Source organism: Phyllostomus hastatus, unplaced genomic scaffold (genome assembly GCF_019186645.2).
Source record: "Phyllostomus hastatus isolate PE091 unplaced genomic scaffold, TTU_PhHast_1.1 phas_scaffold_21, whole genome shotgun sequence".
Taxonomy (NCBI): domain Eukaryota; kingdom Metazoa; phylum Chordata; class Mammalia; order Chiroptera; family Phyllostomidae; genus Phyllostomus; species Phyllostomus hastatus.
Window position 1 is genome coordinate 47,851,608 of NW_025334017.1, and position 16,758 is coordinate 47,868,365.

At 71.6% G+C, this 16,758-nt stretch overlaps 2 protein-coding genes across 2 annotated transcripts in view; one reads left to right on the forward strand and one right to left on the reverse strand.

The window, feature by feature from the left end:
• Nucleotides 1–2,040: 2,040 nt before the first annotated feature.
• Nucleotides 2,041–11,106, forward strand: PTP4A3 (protein tyrosine phosphatase 4A3). Its single transcript, XM_045861585.1, has 6 exons — nucleotides 2,041–2,300; nucleotides 4,738–5,626; nucleotides 7,405–7,497; nucleotides 8,816–8,946; nucleotides 9,554–9,628; nucleotides 10,578–11,106. The coding sequence occupies exons 2-6, from the start codon at nucleotides 5,522–5,524 to the stop codon at nucleotides 10,693–10,695; spliced, it is 522 nt and encodes a 173-aa protein (XP_045717541.1). The 5' UTR covers nucleotides 2,041–2,300; nucleotides 4,738–5,521; the 3' UTR covers nucleotides 10,696–11,106.
• Nucleotides 11,107–13,054: 1,948 nt separating this feature from the next.
• LOC123833007 (maestro heat-like repeat family member 5) overlaps nucleotides 13,055–16,758 on the reverse strand; it is a 32,826-nt gene continuing 29,122 nt past the window's right edge. Inside the window, exons 23-30 of the mRNA XM_045860967.1 lie at nucleotides 16,640–16,754; nucleotides 15,791–15,934; nucleotides 15,278–15,454; nucleotides 14,648–14,803; nucleotides 13,829–13,951; nucleotides 13,639–13,741; nucleotides 13,383–13,457; nucleotides 13,055–13,152 (exon numbers count right to left, since the gene is read on the reverse strand). Of these exons, the coding sequence (XP_045716923.1) occupies nucleotides 13,055–13,152; nucleotides 13,383–13,457; nucleotides 13,639–13,741; nucleotides 13,829–13,951; nucleotides 14,648–14,803; nucleotides 15,278–15,454; nucleotides 15,791–15,934; nucleotides 16,640–16,754 (991 nt within the window). The remainder of the gene's footprint in view (nucleotides 13,153–13,382; nucleotides 13,458–13,638; nucleotides 13,742–13,828; nucleotides 13,952–14,647; nucleotides 14,804–15,277; nucleotides 15,455–15,790; nucleotides 15,935–16,639; nucleotides 16,755–16,758) is intronic.

Here is a 16,758-nt window from a genome sequence, read left to right on the forward strand (position 1 = left end):
AGTGTCTCCTCTGGGAGAGGAGGCCACAGGACCCAGAGAGGGCAAATGCTGGTCCCGGGCCACACAGGGAGTCAGAGCAGTTGGCTAAGCCCTGACGATGCCGTTGCGGGCCCACTCCTCCAGGAAGCCCTCCCTGATCACCTGCTGCCCCACCTCTGCCTTGGGCAGCATCTGCCTGCGTGCGGGCTGATCCCTCTGGGAGGCTTCCCTCCTGCTGGCCACGCCCACGCAGCGGGCGCTCGGCAGGCACTGGAAGGAGGGACTGGTGACTTGGGGCGCTGCCCGAAGGGGGAAGGCGATGCCAAAGAGCAGTGAGCACACCGGGGTGTGCAGGCCAGGGATTAGATGGCGCCTGTGACCTCTGAGGCCCTTCTGGACCTCGGGGGCTGAGGTCCCGTGATGCGTCCTGGACGCTTCCCAGGTCTGGACCGCTGCCCAGAACGTTGGGTCACTTGTCCGCAAACAAGTGGGTGGGGGGGCCCCTGGTGCCAGCCCCACGTGCGGGAGGCTGGGTGGAGTCGACGACCTCTGTGCCTGCCCCCGGGGCCCGCCCACCCTGCGGCAGACCGCTCTCTGCCCCGGAGGGCGCGTGCCGAAGGGAGAGGGGACGGGGCCGGGGAGCGGGCAGGGAGGCAGCAGCGGCCGTCAGTGGGGGGGCTGGGCCCGGGCGCGGCTGCGTGCGAGGGTGGGAGGGCTCTGGGAGGCTTTCTGGGGGCGGGGCGGGGTGGCGAGGGCCCGTCCTGGCGGGGCTCCCCTCCGGGCCCCCCCGCAGCAGTGTGTGGACGCGGGCTCGCGCTGGGAGTCTTCCAGGAACGGCTCCTGCCCGATAAAAATAGACTTCTCTGAAGGGCTTGGGGCAGCGCCAGGGGCGGCAGGTGCCCCCCGGGCCTGGCCGGAGGGGGCGCCCCGGGCAAGGGGGGGTGGGGATCTGGGGCCCAGGTTTGCAGCCCGAGCAGCTGGGTGGGCTCTGCGTCCTGGGTGCGGACCCCTGGGCTTGAAGGGACCTTTCACCCGGACGGATGGGGGACAGGCTGGGTGTCTCCAGAGGGCCTCGGCCGGCGGGGCAGCACCCAGGCCCACTGTGGCCCCACCTCCGGGCTGTGTGGCTGGAGGAAGTCACTGGAGCCGTCCAGGCTGCTGTGTGTCACCCACACGGTGTGGCTGACAGTCTCGTTCACGGCGTGCAGGGCCTGGCAGTGTCCGGGGGGACAGACCCTCAGGGAGCCATCACGGTGGGAGACCCGTGGGACACTGGGTGTTCAGAGCCGCCGTCCAGGGAGACGCTGCTGGGAGCTGGGAGCCCCGGGGTGCGAGGACCGCCACGGCCACCCCGTGCTGAGTCGGGGGACCACCTGTGTCTGGACCTGCGCTCCCTGGAAGCACGCCAGGGCCCCGGGGAGGGTCTCGCCTGGGAATGTCACCTCATTCCCAGGGGGTGGCTTTTCCGAGGCTCGGAGGGCGAGGTGCTGGGGAGACAGCACCCTGTGGACCCTGCCTTCTCGCAGTCCCCGGGGCAGGCTCGGAGCTCCACGGAGTCCGTTCCTCACCTGCACACCAGGGGCGGGGCGGGGCGGGGAACGGCAGCTGGCGCCCCTCCAGGCAGCGAGGACATGAGGGGTGCTGTGGGTGCTCAGCAAGCGGAGGGGTCCTCAGTGTGAGACCAGGGTCCCAGCAGGAGCCTGAGCAGGGGCCGGGGCTGGGGCCGGGCGAGGCGGGTGGCAGCGACTCTGGGGGTGCCAGCCTAGTTTACCCATCTGGGCCATGGCTACCCTCCTCTGTATTTTCAAAGTTATGGGTCCAAGCCTTGGCCTGGGCCGAGGTGCCCATCAGGAGCACCCTCTGCGCCGCGCGGCTCCACCGCTGCCCCCCCTCCGAAGGGGCCGTGGGGAGCCCCGGAGGTTCCAGGGCGGCGCACGCTCGCTCGGGGAGGAGGAAGGCCGTGCGCCCGGCGGCAGGGGCCCCGCCCCGCGGCGGCCAGCGGCCCTCCCCTCTGCCCTTGCATTTCCCCTTCCTCCGCGCCGCTTCCTCCGCGCTGGGCCCTCCGCCGCCCCTTTGTTTGCCGGGCGCGGGGAACCGACAGTTATATTTAGGCGGCAGGTGTGGGAGCCACAACAAGCCAGGTCGCCAGCCGGTCACCGGCCACCCCGCCCCACGTGATGCCCGGGCGCTATAAATAGCCCCCGGCCGCTCGCCCGGGGAGCCTCCGCGGGGAGCCAGCGCCCCGCACCGTGGGTCTCCCGGCCGCGGCCCGGTTTGGCCCCGAGCGGATGGAGGCAGCGGCAGGACGCCCGCACTCTCCGGTGAGCGGGGCGCGCAGGGCGCGGGCGGGGGGCGTGCCGGGAAGGACCCCAGCCCCGCCCCGGGGAGGTGGCCGCAGCCCTCAGAACCAGCCTACGCGCCGGGGCTAACGCGCGGCGGGACGGGGTGGCCCCCGCCCGAGCCAGCCCGCGCCGGGGAGGCCATCCCGCTCACGGGCTCGCGCTCCCCTCCCGTGTTCTCGCCGGCCCCCTCTGGGACCCCCTGAGCCCTAGCCCTCCAGCCTCCCGGCTTCCATCCCCGGTTCTGGGTCCAGAGGGGCCGGGCCTCCCTGGAACCCTGTGGATCCCGATTCCTGCCGGCTCCTCAGCCAGCTGTGAGCAGGGGTGAGGGCGGTTTCCACCCCGGGAGCCGGCCTGAGCGCCGCTCCTGACCCCCAGACTTGAGCTCGGGGAGCCCGGGCAGCGCTTCGCTGGCCTGGGCAGGGCTCCGGAGGGCCTCTGCCTCTCCCTGGGCTGCCCCCTCCCCTGCAGTCGGGCGGCGAGGGGCCTCCCCAACAGGTCCCCGAAGGACAGTAGTTCTGGGCGGGGTGAGGGGGGGAGGGGGCGTGTGTGTGCTGTGGCCCGAAGGCCAGAGGGATGGGCCCCGGACTGCAGGGGCATAGGGGGTGGGGCTGGTGGCCTTGGGTCCTGCTGCCTGGGGAGCTTGCTGAGTGACCCCACTGAGGAGGTGTGGGTAGGAGGAACAGCCTTTCCCTGGGGGTGGCCCCAAGGCCTGGTTGAGCCACGCGGGGCACCTGGGACAGGACAGTGGGCGTCCTGTGTGCCCCACCTGTGGCTGGGAGTCCCAGACCCTGCGGGGGACCACCCCCAGGTGGGTGTGGCAGCCAGGGTAGTGGCCTTGGTCCCACCTCTGCCCAGACCTCTGACCCTAGCCAGCCTAACCCCTAGCCCCACCGACAGGGCACCACTCCAGGCTCCAGCGGGCAGTAGTATGGGGGGCTCCAGGCCCCTCCCTGCCCAGTGACCCTCGGCCCTCAGGACCCGCCCAGGGACACTGGGTGGCAGAGCCAGGCCACCTCCGGATGCCCACAGGTGTCCCCAGGCAGGGAGGCAGAGCCTCGCGGCTTCTTTGGGCCTTTACCCCTTTCATTCTGGCAAACACACACACACTCACACACGCATGCACACACACGTGCACGTGGGGCCGGCTGCTGCCTCGGGAGGCTCAGGTGTTCCTTCGCTGGCCGCCCGGGGCCTGTGCAGGGGTCTCTTTCCGGCTGCAGGGTGGCTCCGGCTGGGCCCAGCCAGGGCAGGACCCTTCTCTCCGTCTCTCCCCCCTGCCCTGGGGGCACCACACCCCCACTGAGCCCTCCTCTCCCAGGACCACCTCAAGGGGCAGGGTGGGGGCGAGACGTGGCGGCTGCCCTGGGCCTGGGAGCGGCGGTGGCGTCTGGGGTCTGAGGCCTTGCGCCCCTCCTGCACCCAGGCTGAGGTCCCGGGGCCACTGGGTCACAGCTGCAGGGACCTTGGGGGCATCTTGTTCGGCCTCTCGTTGTGCTGATGGGGAAACCGAGGCCAGCGAAACCGCCCTGGGGGCCGGTGCCGCTGCGGGGGCCCCAGGCCTGGGCCCCCGGAGCCCAGGAGGGAGAAGCAGGCGTGGAGGTGCCTGACGGTGGTCTCTGTGGCCTGGCAGCGTCCCTCCCTGGTGCCCCGTCTCAGAGCGACCCCTTCCTGACTGCCTGTGCCGTCACCCCCTGGGCATGTGCCTGGGGGCTGGCCCTCGCCTGCTGCGGTCTGTGCTGGCTCTCGGAGCTCCTGGAGGACAGAGCCCCTCCCTGCTGCCCCCTGTGCCCGGCCAGCCCCGTGAGCAGACGGTGGGGACGGCGGCCGGGGCAGAGGGACGTTGGGGGAGATCTCGGTGTGAGCGGAACCTCCTCCACCTCCCCCCCGCCCCCTGGTCCCAGCCCCTCGGCCTCCGTGCCCAGGCCCCCGTGTCTGAGGACCGGCTGCCCCGGGGCCACCCGGCTGGGAAGCCCCACAGTGGACAGGCGGACGGTCTGGGGTGTGGGTGGGGCGTCTGCCGATTACGGGGTGGGGGGCCGGGCTCTGGGTGCTAGGCCCCTGTCACCACGGACGGCCTGGCGTCCGTGTGTTGGGGTTCGGGGCTCCCCGAGGGTGCATGTGTGATCCCCAAACCCTTTCCTCGCTGGGTCCCTCTCCGCTCCATCCCGGTGGCTGTCCTGCGGCCTCCGGGCCCGGGGCCAGCCCAGCGGAGCTGCCCTCCCTCGCGCTCTCACGTGGGGGAAACCGAGGCCCGGGGAGGGCCCCCCCCCCCACCAGCTCCCGCAGCGGGTTCCAGGGAGAAGCAACGTTGACGCGGTGGTGGGGGTGGGGGGTCGGGCAGGCTGCCGCCGCTCTCGGAGGGCGGGGGCTCAGGTGGCCCCTGATCTTTCCACTCCCTTCTCCCCCTCGTCCCCAGGCGCTGCCCGCTGCTGACCGGCCTGGGATTCATGGCGAGGGCCTCCGGCGGCAGCCCTGAGCGCTGCCACACCCAGCGTCGCCTCGCCTGCCGCTGAGGGCGCCCCCGTGCCCGCGCCTCCGGCCCGCGCCATCGCCCTCGCCCGCCGATGGCCTCCGCCCGGCCCAGGGCCACCTGAGCCCCCCGCGCCCTGCCAGGACTCGCCGTGCCCCGATGGGGTGACGTGAGGCAGGCCCACGCGTCGGAGCCGCCCGCGACCTCCGCCCCAGGGGGGCCCCTTCGGCTTGGTTGCAGTGTGCGTGTGCTTTCCCTTCGGTCCTCGGGGGCTCGGCCGCCCGACGGAGGGGCCGCCCGCCGGCCCGCCCACCGATGCAGAGAGGACGCCCCCGGCAGCCGGCGCAGCGTGGGACGCGGCTGCGGCGGCCGGACTGACGCGGGGCTTTTACACGTTTTCCTTCCGGAGTTTCTTTCTCCGTCACTGTTTTCACGTTCGCCTTTTTGTAATTAATTGTTTGTAACTGATTGCTCGTCTGTGAGAAGCAGGGGCCCGGACGGGCCCGTTAGACTTCTGGGGGCTTTTTCCTCTTTCTTTTGTACGGACTTGGGTTTTCTTTTTTAGCCATCCTGCCCCTCCCGAGTATCTGCACAATATTTGTGCCGGGGGCGGGGGCGGGTTTTTTAAAAAGCGTTTTTCTCTCTCGGACAAGCACAGGGACCCCGTTCTTGGGTTGTGGGGGGTTGGGACTCCTCCCGCCCGCGCCCCCAGCCCGCCCGGGGAGCAGCCATGGCCCGCATGAACCGGCCGGCCCCCGTGGAGGTGAGCTACAAGAACATGCGGTTCCTCATCACGCACAACCCCACCGACGCCACCCTCAGCAGCTTCGTGGAGGTGAGTGGGCCGGGCCGGGTGCCCCGCAGACCTGGCCGCACTGCCCTCGGCCTCCCGAGAGCCATCTGTGGCCGTGTCATCCTTGGTCACAGGATCCCCCCGAGGGGGGACACGGGACCGTCCCCAGGAGCTCGGGGTGAGGACTGCTAGGCGGTCATTTGGCTCCTCGGGGGCCGGTGGCTGGGCAGCTGGGCTGCAGGCTGCACGGACAGAGGCGGGTTCAGAGGTGGGAGGGGCGGCCCATGCCTTTTGCTCCTGCAGAGGCTGAGCGGGAGGGGGGTGGGGGCCCAGGCGAGAAGCTGCTGCTGGGGCGGCCTGGGCACAGGCAGGTGGGGCGCGGGCGCGGAGGCCAGCACCATGGCCAGCGCCAGGCCCGTCCGGGCCACAGGAAGCCCACAGGCTCTGGTGGAGGCCTCGGGTCAGCACAGGCCTCGGGGGGGGTGGGGGGCGTCGGGCTGCCGGTGTCCGTGTGTGGGGGGCTGGGCCAGGGTCCGAGCCGGGGGGTCCGAGGGCCACAGGGCGTTGCTCGCAGCCCCAGCGGATGGGACCAGGCGTGTCTGCAGAGCCTGCGCCCCTTCGCCGGGCCCCTGGCGGAAGCCTGGGGTGCGGGTCGGGGGCCGTGCCGTGTGCGGAGCTGTCGGTGGCCTCGGCGTCTCCCCTGTGCAGCGTGAGTGCGTGTCACCATCACACAGAGACCGGGGCAGGGGGGCCCTGAGAACTGCACGGGGCAGGCAGTGGGCACCTCGCCAGCGGGGTCCTGGGCCCCGGACGTGAGCCAGGGGCCCTTCCAGGCTGTGGACCCCTGAGGCCACGGCAGGCCCTGGGAGGGGGCTGAGGGCAGCGCACAGCCTGTGGTCGGGCTCCGGGCTTCGTGGGAGACCAGGGTCAAGGGTCAGCATGTGACTGGGGTCAAGGCTTCGACCCCAGGGGGCACCGAGGGATCTAGGGCGCCCCGCAACCTCGAACCCTGCACCCCCGCCCCCAAATTCTCGGAGGTGCTCTGTCCTGACCTCACTGTGCCCGGTGTCCCTGTCCCGTGACGGGGAGGCCCAGCAGCTGACTCCTCACCACCCCTGAAATAGCCCTGGGGGGGGAGCAGCTCCTGCACGTGGCCGGTGGGGGGACACCTGCCCTCCCCCGCCCCCCGGGTATAAATACCCTGGGCCTGGCTGGGAGCGGCCTCGACCTTTTCCCTGGGGCTTCCCTGCCGCCGCGTGGGGCCGCCTCCCTTCCACCACCAGCTCAGCACACGTGCGGCTCTCCCCGAGCCCCACCCCCTGGCGTCCCCTGCCCCCGGGGCCCTGCCCCTCCCGGACTGACTGAGGGCCTCTGTGTGGGGTCTGGAGGAGCCCTTGGCCAGACTGTACTTGTCCCCAGCCAGGGGGGCTGCTCAGAGCCGGGGCTGTGTCGGGGCCCACGGGTGGGCTGGTGGTGTCGGGTCCCTGCTGGGGGACCTAGGAGGTTTGTGTGGAGAATGGGGTCCTGCTGGGTCCCGAGCCCCCAGAGGAGGGGGTGATGTGCTTGAGGCTGCGGTCACCAGGAGCCCGGGTGCGGTGGGGGCACCTCCTCTCTGTGCGGCGCGCCGGGGCGGCGCTGCCTGGGAAGCATCAGGAAAGGCGCTTGCCCCCAGCAAACCCGGGAGCTCCGAAGGCCACCCCGGGGGCTCTTGCACCCCTGGCTCTCCGCCCGGGTGAGCCGGCCCGGACAGCCGGGCCCCGGTCAGGGGGTCATGCCCCGAGCCCTGCAGCCCAGCCTGGCCTTCCCCGCCCCCCCTGCAGGACCTGAAGAAGTACGGGGCCACCACCGTGGTGCGGGTGTGCGAGGTGACCTACGACAAGGCCCTGCTGGAGAAGGACGGCATCACCGTCGTGGTGAGGGGCGCGTGGTGCGGGCTGGGGGGGGGCTCTGCTGGTGGGGAGGGGCCCCTCTCGCCTGGGCGGTGCTGGGAGGCCGGCGCCCTCAGCCCTCCCGCGTGCCGCCCGCCGCCCGGCAGGTGCGCACCTGGGCCGGGTGAGGTGCGGACAGGTCTCGGGGAGGCCCGGGCGTCCGGCTGTGTGACCTCAAGTGGGTCCCCTCCTCTCTGTGCAGCCCGGCCCCGCCTCCGGAGAGCGCGTCCCCGGCCGGCCTGGCCCGGGAGGCGGAGCGCTCGGGCTGCTGAGCCCTGCCACGGGCCGCCCCGAGTGCCAGGGCAGGCAGGGCCTCGGCTTCTTAGCTTCGGGACAGGCCCGGGGTGGCTCGGTTGTGGGCAACCTGAGGCTGGGGTCAGTGGCCGTTTGAGGCCACTGGGACCGCCCGGGGAGTGGCACTTTGGCAAGGACACCCCCTGCTGGGGCGCTTCTCCGTTGGGGGCAGGGGCTATGACCCCCGCAGCCAGGCCCGGCAGGGACATGGCCCCGCTGTGCAGGTGCCGGAGACTCAGCGAGCGCGGGCCAAGCCGGGAGCCAGCAGCCCTGGGCCTGGCCCTGAGGCCGCCTCTCAGGGGCTGGCTGCCTGTGCCTGGGGCCCTGTCGCCGGGCAGCAGGTGCTGTGGGGGAGGGGCAGGCGCACCTGGCGGGCCCCTGGGGCGGCCGTCCGTGGAGGCCGTGGGAGAGACGCCTGGGCCGTTCCCTTGGTCCCTGGCCCTGGGGACCCGAGCCCATGCGGGGGGGGTGGGGTGGTGGCTGTGCTGCCATGTCCCCGTGGGCGGGTCTCAGGGCTCCTCCCTGGCACGGAGCTGCCCGGCGGCGGCTCGAGGCACGGAGGGTGTCCGGCAGGTGCTGCCCAGCTCTGCTCGGGCCTCAGCCACCTGGGCACTGGAGGGCCCTGTCCCTGCAGGGACCCCGTCTTTGGCAGCTGTCCCTTTGTAACCTCCACTTAGCTGTTTGGGACGGCAGGGGGAACCGGAGCTTTGGGGTCACACAGGCTCGGCCTGAGCCCCGCCTCTGCCCCTCCCGGTCCCGTGACCCCGGCTCCTCGCCCGTGGGTGCTCAGAGGGACTGGGAGCAGAGCACGTGCAGGGCCTCTCAGCACACTTCCCTTCCTTCCACTGCGGTGGGGAGGGTCGGCCAGGCGTGAGGCAGCGAGGTGGGTCGCTTTTGGTCCAGCGTTGCCATCTCTGGCGGCTGGGGAGAGGCTGGTGGGGGGGGTGGGGGGAGCCTGCTGGCCCACCCCCCTCTGGGGCGGGGTCCTCACGGGCGGCTCCCCCTGCAGGACTGGCCGTTTGACGACGGGGCGCCGCCGCCCGGCAAGGTGGTGGAGGACTGGCTGAGCCTGCTGAAGGCCAAGTTCTGCGATGACCCCGGCAGCTGCGTGGCCGTGCACTGCGTGGCCGGCCTGGGACGGTGAGCGGGCGGGGCGGGGTGGGGCGGGCCTGCTTGACCAGGGATCGTGTGGCTCGACTCGCTCTCGCCTGTGGGTGCTGAGCCCACGTCCCACGGGACCACCTTCCAGAGGATGCCCAGACGCGGGCCTCCTGCCACCTCACAGGGAGGAAGTGCTTCCTGAAGTCTGACTCCAGTCCCTCCTGCTGTGGTTGCAGCTTTGTCCCCGCCCTTGGGCAGGGAGGAGCTGTCGGCCCCACCCCTCCCCAGGCACAAAGACCCCCATCCCACCACCCAGCCTGGGGTTGGCAAAAGCAACCAGTTTTGCAGAGGGAAGACCGGCCAGGCAGGGCTGATAGCTGAGTGTCAAGCTCTCATCCCGAGCCCAGCACAGAGAGGTTGCCTGGCCTACTCGAGGTCACACAGCAGGGCTAGGAGGGAATGGAATTTGAACCAGTTGGTGGAGCTGAGCTTCGAGCCTGCGCCCTTCTCAGGGGAGGGGGGGCACCGGGGGAGTCTGGGCAGCCGGCTACGGGAGTGGGTGGGCTCCGGCCCGTGTCTCCAGCCGGCAGCCTGTCTGGAGGGAGGTGCTGAGGCCTGGGTCACCGGCCCTGCTGTCCGTCCCCAGGGCTCCTGTCCTCGTGGCCCTGGCCCTCATTGAGAGCGGGATGAAGTATGAAGACGCCATCCAGTTCATTCGACAGTGAGTGGCCAAGTGAGGCTGGTTCGTGCCAGCCTAGGGGTCCAGGGCCGAGGGGGCTCCCCACCCTGCGGGGCCCAAAGCCCTGCCAGCGGCACTCCTGACCCTGCGGCCGGACAGCCCCTGAAACGCCTCCTGGCCCCGAGGGCCCAGAGGACTGCCCTCTGTGTGCAGCCTGTCCCCCGGGACTGCGGCGGGGCTGTGCCAAGGGGAGGGGGAGGGGAGGGGGAGGGGAGGGGAGGGCTGGGCTGTGGTCCCTCAGCTCGAGGCCCAGAGAGTCAGGACAGGCCGGGCCTTGCTGCAGGAGCCAGTGGGCCCGACTCCGGCCCCTGAGAGCCACGCAGGGTGTCCCTGCTCTTGGGACCCATCTGATGCCATCGGTGAGGCAGCCCACCCCTCGTGGTGTCACCAGCTCGCAGGGACAGCCACAGTGGACCGCACGATGGCTCTCGTAGCTCTGCCTAGCACACGCATGTCTCTTCCACTCACATTTCATCAGAGCGAGTCCGTGGTCACATCCGAGGTCCCGGGCAGTGGGGACGGCTGCCCTGCCAGGAGCTGGGTGCACAGCCCTAGGCGCCCGCCACTCCCCGTCCCTTGAGGTCCCTCCCTCCCAGGCCGCAGGCTTGTGCAGGCCTCACGTGCTGGTCCCCCAGCGGCCCGTGGCCGGGAGAGCAGGGGCGCCTGGGTACTAAACATGGGGGCCTCGTCCACCGAGGTGGGGACCACGCAGGGAGGGAGCTCAGGGGGTCAGCCCACAGGAGGGGACGGCCAGGTGAGTCGAGAAGGCCAGCGGGGGTGACCGCAGGCGACTGGGGAGGGTGGGCCTGGCAGTGGGAGCAGCTCAGGCAAAGGCCCGGCAGGACGGTGGCCCCTCGGGCCTGCGGCTCCCTGGGGCAGGGCGGGCGGCCGCGCCGGCCCCGCCTGACCCCGCCCCCGGCCGTCTCCCCAGGAAGCGGCGCGGAGCCATCAACAGCAAGCAGCTCACCTACTTGGAGAAGTACCGGCCCAGACAGAGACTGCGGTTCAAAGACGCGCACACGCACAAGGCCCGGTGCTGTGTCATGTAGCCCGGGCGCCGGGGCCGGGGCCGCCCGCCCCGCCCCCCCAGCAGCTCCCCGCGCCCCCGCCTCCCGCCCCGCTCCGCCCAGGCACCCTCGGGGGCCTCTCTCTCCGCCCGTCTGTCCCCGTGTCCGTCTGCCTGTCTGCCCCTTTTTAGGCCGACCTCTCCCTCTGTCTCCTGTCCGCCCTGTGTCTGTCTGTCTGTCCGGGGCCCCGGCCTCTCTGCCACCACCCTCCCTGCCCGGCTCTCTTCTCCGGCGTGTTGTTGGAGGCGGGCGTGCTTGTTAACCACCGGGCCCTCCCCTCCCCCACAGCCCCTGCGAGCCCTGACCCGCTCTCAGCCCCTGAAACCACTGGGTCTGAGGCGGCCAGTGGTTCTGGACACTCGAAGGCAATAAACCAGGACCCTGTGGCCGTGTGTGTGTGTGTGTGTGTGTGGAGTGTGGAATGCAGGGCCGGCCAGTGGTGGGGGGGGGGGCGGCGGCCCAGGGAGGCCGCTATACAGGCTGCTCCAGGCCGCCCCTTGGTGTCCGTGCTGGGTCCCTGCGCTTTCCCGCGTAGGGGCGGGGGACCTCCCTGACACCGCAGAGCAGGTGGGGCCCCCTGGCTGCCCTGTTGATGTTTGGAGGCGGGGCCTGGTGGCCGGTGAGTGGCCGCCCAGTGCTGCCCCCGGCAGGTGCCCTTGTCTCCGGCTCCGAGGACTGGAGGGCGTGGGGGACTGTGGCCAACTCGGCTCCCTGTGCCCAGGCCACCCCCACCTGTATCTACCTGCCTGGCCCGCCCCTCCCTCGCCGCCCCTACACCCTGCACCCATCCTGGGATGGGGGCTGGCCCAGCGCCCCTCGCCCTCCCTGCTCCTGTTCCCCGGGGAGGAGGTGGGCCCAGGAATGGGAGCCCCAGGGTGAGGCCTGGGGAGAGACTCAGGTCCTGACGAGGCAGGCGTCCCCCACCTGGGCCCATTCTGTGCCTGCCGGGGAGGCCCGGGGCTGCGCCTTGCTGGGGCCCTGGGCGGGGGGCCAGCAGGGATGCAGACCCGGCCCCTCGGTCCCCCGGCCTGCTGCGGCGGGGGGGTGCCAGCGCTGGGCCAGGCCCCGGGCGCCTGGCCGTGCAGAGCAGGGCCGCCTGCTGGGGGCGCCTGGCCCTCCCCACTGCCGGACTCAGCCCCTCGGAGTCTCCGCTCCCTGAGGGGGGCCCACCTGCCCAGGGGCCCACCCGCCCAGGGGCCTCCAGAGGGCAGACGATGGGTCAGACCACGGAAGCTCTTTTTAGGGGAGACAGCAGCCCCAGATCGCACCCACTGGCTGAACCCAGGGGACCCTCCTCCCCAGCCCCTTGTTTCATGCAGGGGGCGGGGCGCCCGGCCACCCAGGAGCTTCTGAGGAGCTGGGGGCAGGGGACAGGCAGCCCAGTCCTCCACGGATGTGGAGGGGCCAAAGCGGGTGCGGCCGGGGAGGTGCTCCCGGTGGGAGGTGGCCTGAGCAGATGTGGGAGGGGCCCGTGGGGCCCTGGAGAGGACAGGCAGGGGAGCAGGCCAGGCTGGGGGATGGCCTGGGTGGGGCTGCCGGCTGGTCTGGTCCGGAGAGGGGCCTCCCGGGATGAGGCCAGGGAAGGGCACGCTGCCCACTTCACAGGACGGAAAACCAAGGCTGAGGGGAGGGCCTGCCGGAGGTCAGGTGGGCCCCCAGGAAGTCAGGGGCACTGCCAGGAAGACCTCTGGACCAGCCCTCTGAGGGGCTGGGGGGGCGGGAGATCTTCCTGCCCATTTCACAGGTGCAACAGCAGAGGCCACACAGCCCCTCCAGGTGGCCAGGCCGCATGAGGAGGGTGCGACCGGGCCCCAGCTGGTTCTGCTGCCAGCCAGGTGCCAGCCTGGACTGGGGCCAGGAGGACGGCGGTGAGGGTGGAGGGGGCTTAGGCCCACAGTGCCCCTTCCGGACCGGCCGCCTGGAGCTCTGAGCGGGAGATAGCGGGAAGCCTGTGGGGGCGCCCTGGCAAACGGCCCCCCCTGCTGGGATTCGGGGCCCGCTGTCCTGGGGTGCCCGCAGTGCTCAGGTACTGGCAGGCCTCGGCCTGGGCTCGGGTTGGGGGCAGCCCCGGGCCTCTGTGAGGGGAGTGGCTGGCGTTTGCAGGGCCCCCCACCCCCAGCCTGGCCCCGTCCCCTGCCTTGTCAGTGTGTGCCGGGCTGGCCGTGGTCCCCGGGGAGGGTGGGCACGGAGCCCATAGGTGCCGACAGGTGTGACACTTCCTTGTTGAATCTACTTTTTTCTTTCCAATGGAAAAATGTTACGCGACCGAGCTCTGTGTAGAGGGGCGGCGCTGGCCGGGCGGTGGGCGCGGGAGGGGAGGCTGGGGGGGGGCGGCGGGCGGTCACTCCTGGCCGGCCGCCACTCGTGGGAGGAGGCTGAGCTGCCTGGTGGCGAACTCCTGGAGGCCGGGCTCCGGGTCCTTCTGAAGACCTTTGAAAGCTCCAGGAGGGAGGGGCCCATCAGGGGCGACCCCCACCCCTGCCCGGGTGGAGGAGTGGGCCCTGTGCTCCCTCAGGTGGGGTGGAGGGGCAGGGTGGGCCCAGGCTCCACCTCCTCCACCGTTTAAGCCTGGGGGGGCTTCTGTCCCCAACCCCACCCGCCCCAAGCCCCTCACACTTGGGCGCCCACCCATAGCTTCCCGTGGCGTGGGGCGGGTGGGGGCTGCTCACTGGAGCACAGCAGCTTCACGTCCCCCGAGTTCACCACCTGGGACACGGCCTGGGGGTGGTAGCAGCTGGCGTAACCTGTGAGACGGACGAGGGGAGCGTGCTGGCCGGCCGATGGGGCTCACGGGCTCCCTGTCTTCTTGGGGGGCCCCAGACCCACCCCTGCCCTTCCGAGGTGGGAGGAGCAGGGCAGGAGGGGCCAGGGTACCCAGGTGGGGCAGGCATGGGGGGGTCCCTGAGTCCAGGCGCCCCCGGTCACCTAGGAAGAGCGCCGCCCAGGTCCTGAGGTGGTGATGGCGGCTGTGCAGGTAGCTGAGGGCCTGTGACAAGTGGATGCCGAACTCCTCCTGCCCCTGGGTCAGCTGGCCGAGGACAGCCCACGTGTCATGGCCTGGGGTCAGCTCCCCCACGCCACCTGCCCCTCCCAGCGGCCGCCCAAGGCCCCTCACCAGACGGGACCAGAGGAAGTGGCGGGCGCTGAGGCCCCTCTCCCAGGCCAGGGTGCAGAAGAGGGTGTGTGGCAGCCGCCAGCGGAGCAGCAGGGAGCAGCGGTAGAGGGCGAACTTGGCCTGCTGTGGGGACGGCGGGGGAGGGTCACAGGGGGCCGGGGGGCTCACAGCCAGGGGACCAGGGTTCAGGGTGCTCCTTCCCCGCCAGTCACCCTCCTGCCTTGCTGTCCTCCAGCGGCACCCGCCGGGCTCCTGCTCACTGCCTCCGGGGAAGCCCCGCCCCCCAGCCGTAGCCCCGGGGTCCCAGGCTGCACTACGGCAGCTCCCCTGGCTTGTTTCCGAACCGGCTGCTCATTGTCCAGCTCCCTGATGGCCAGGGGGCCTGGCAAGGCCGAGCTGTGTCTTAAAGGACCGGGCTAGGGCACAGGCTGGCACACAGGTGAGATGCCGAACCCACATTTCAACAGGTGTGATGAGCAACCTGGGCGCCCGCCAGGTGCCAGGCGCCGGGGGCTCGGCCGTAGGCGGAACAGGCTGGTCCCGCTCCCAGGAGGCACAGCTGCCTGGGCACACCTGGGTGCGTGCACGTGCTTTGGTGTGTGTGTGCACACAGGGCGGGCAGGTGAGTGTGTGCGTGTGCGTGTGTGTGAGCGTGCACACGGGGACAGCGGGCAGACTGTGGAGAGGAAACCGGTGCAGGAGCCAAGCCTGCTGCCCCAGGGGCGACCCCTCACTCCACAGCACCCCCGGCCCCACGACCCCTGCCCACCCGTGGGTCCCCAGCCCCTCGAAGGCCAAGGCCCCTCGGCGGGTGCTGACCGTGACGACGGCCGGACAGCGGTCCTTCAGGTGCAGGAGCAGGGGCACCAGGCTCTGGTGGACCTGGGTGCACAGGCTCCTGGGTTCCCTGCCCGCCGTCGCTGCCACCAGGTCCCCGAACAGCGCCATGGCCGCCGCCCGGATGCCCTCCCGCTCCTGCAGGCCAGGGGCGCACAGTCACCGCCAGACCTGCCGGCAGGCCCCCGCCCCCACCCAGCGTGGGGCCCCCCCGGGCTGCTGCGGCACGGGCTCAGCTCCCTGGGCAGGACGCTTTCTCCAGGCTCGGGGCCGCCAGGGCAGGGCCGTGCTCCCGCCCCAGGCGGGGCTGGCGGGCTGCGTCCCAGGCCACCCTCACGCAATCACGCCCTGCCAACCCAAGGGTCACGAGTGCATTGTGGGGGCGAGACTTAATCCCCCATTTCTCAGTGAGGGGAAACGTGAAGACCCATCTGCTGGGAGGCCCGCTGGGGCCTGAAACCCTGAACCGGGGCTGTGCGGAGAGGGCCGAGCGCCACCTGGTGGCCGTGGAGCCAGCCCGGCCCCCTGGCCTGGGGGCAGCCAGGGCTCTCCCTGCCTTTCAGGAACAGGCCCAGGAGTGGGGGTGCTGCACGCCCGCTGCAGCACACTCACGTCGTCGAAGAAGGAGCGGGTGTTGACGGCCACCGAGAGGCTCTGGGCCCCCGCGCCCTGCGCCCCCAGGCGGTGCAGCACCTCAGACACGGTGCCCATGAGGTGCACCACCTCGCGCTCGCCGTTCCGGAAGAAGCCGTTGAGGAAGTGCGGCAGCTGCCTGCGGAGCAGGCTCCCCTGTGGAGGGCGGGCATGGCGGGCGCCGTGGGCCGGGGGTGCCCTGTGCCCCCCAGTTCCTGCCCTGCCGGTTGGGCCCAGAAACCCAGGTGTCCCCAGCGACGTGCCTTCCCAGGCCGCTACCCTGGCCTGTGTGCCGGCACCGGCCCTGTGTCCCTGCGGGGGGTGGGGCCAGCCTGGCCCCAGCCTACAGATGAGCAGACCGAGGCCCAGGGAGGTGAAGTCGTGTGTCCCTAACCACGCGGCTGGGAGGGGCAGAGCTGGGGTCAGACTGGTGCCCTGGACGCTCTGGGCTGGCAGATGCGCTCCAGCCGCAGGTGCCGCACACTCACTCACCTTCTCGGGGTGGAAGAGGATGTTGCTCAGGCCCTGCAGGCTCAGCGCCCGGACCTCAGGGCTGGGGTCCCTGAGGCTCTGGGCCAGCAGGGTCAGGGCGTCCTGCTCGGGGAGCACCTCCAGCAGGGCGGGGCTGTGGAGGAACTGGGGGCCCCCGAGGGCAGGCGGCTCAGGCTTGGCGCCCTCGTCCAGGAGCGGGGCTCGAGGACTGGGGTCTGTGGGGTGTTCGGGGTCGGGGGTGGCGAGCCAGCACCCTCTGGGCATCTTGGTTAGCAAGTGTTTGAAACCCACCTCCGAGCTGGCTCCAGCCCTCAGCAGGTTGATGGAGAAACTGAGGCTCAGAGGGGAAAGGGCCTCACCTGAGGCCACACAGCGAGGCTGGGGCCAGCGTCCCTCACCGGCCTGGCCCATGGCACCCCTTTGGGACAGGGCCCCACGGAGGGTGACCCAGACATCCCTGCTGGCGGGGCGGGGCGGGGTGGGGAGCGGGACCGAGCTACAGTCTGTAGGATGCCACGAGACCCCCACTCTCTGCGCCGCCCCCAACCCACCACTGCAGAGCCGGCTGCACCCGGCCCCCCGCTGCTTCCCGCCACCTCTGCTCAGGTCTCACCCAGGGGTGGACCTGGGTCCCAGGAGGGGGACGGGTGGGGTTTCCTGCAGGGCTGAGGCCAGCGAGGGAGGGGGTCCTGGGCCCCAGAGGTGTGGGATCCAGGCAGGGGCCCCCGAGTGGGAAGGAGGGGTGCTGGGGGTCTGTTGGGGGGGCCTGCCCCTCGTTGGGTGGGGTCCTCGTGTGGGTCCCGATGGGGCGCTGGGGCAGCTGGGGGCAGGGCTTAGGCCGGCACCTACCTCGTTGAGGATGAGGATGGCCACCTTCCTCTCCCGCCCCTCCGGGCTCTGCAGGCTGTGCAGCAGCTGGCGGGTCACGCCCTTGACCTGCCCGCAGGCACCCTGCACCATGGCCCTGG

Coding starts and splice junctions, on each gene's coding strand:
- PTP4A3 (XM_045861585.1), top strand. CDS start 5,522: ATGGCCCGCATGAACCGGCCGGCCCCCGTGGAGGTGAGCTACAAGAAC. Junction 7,498..8,815: donor AGGACGGCATCACCGTCGTG/GTGAGGGGCGCG, acceptor CTCCCCCTGCAG/GACTGGCCGTTTGACGACGG. Junction 9,629..10,577: donor GCCATCCAGTTCATTCGACA/GTGAGTGGCCAA, acceptor CCGTCTCCCCAG/GAAGCGGCGCGGAGCCATCA.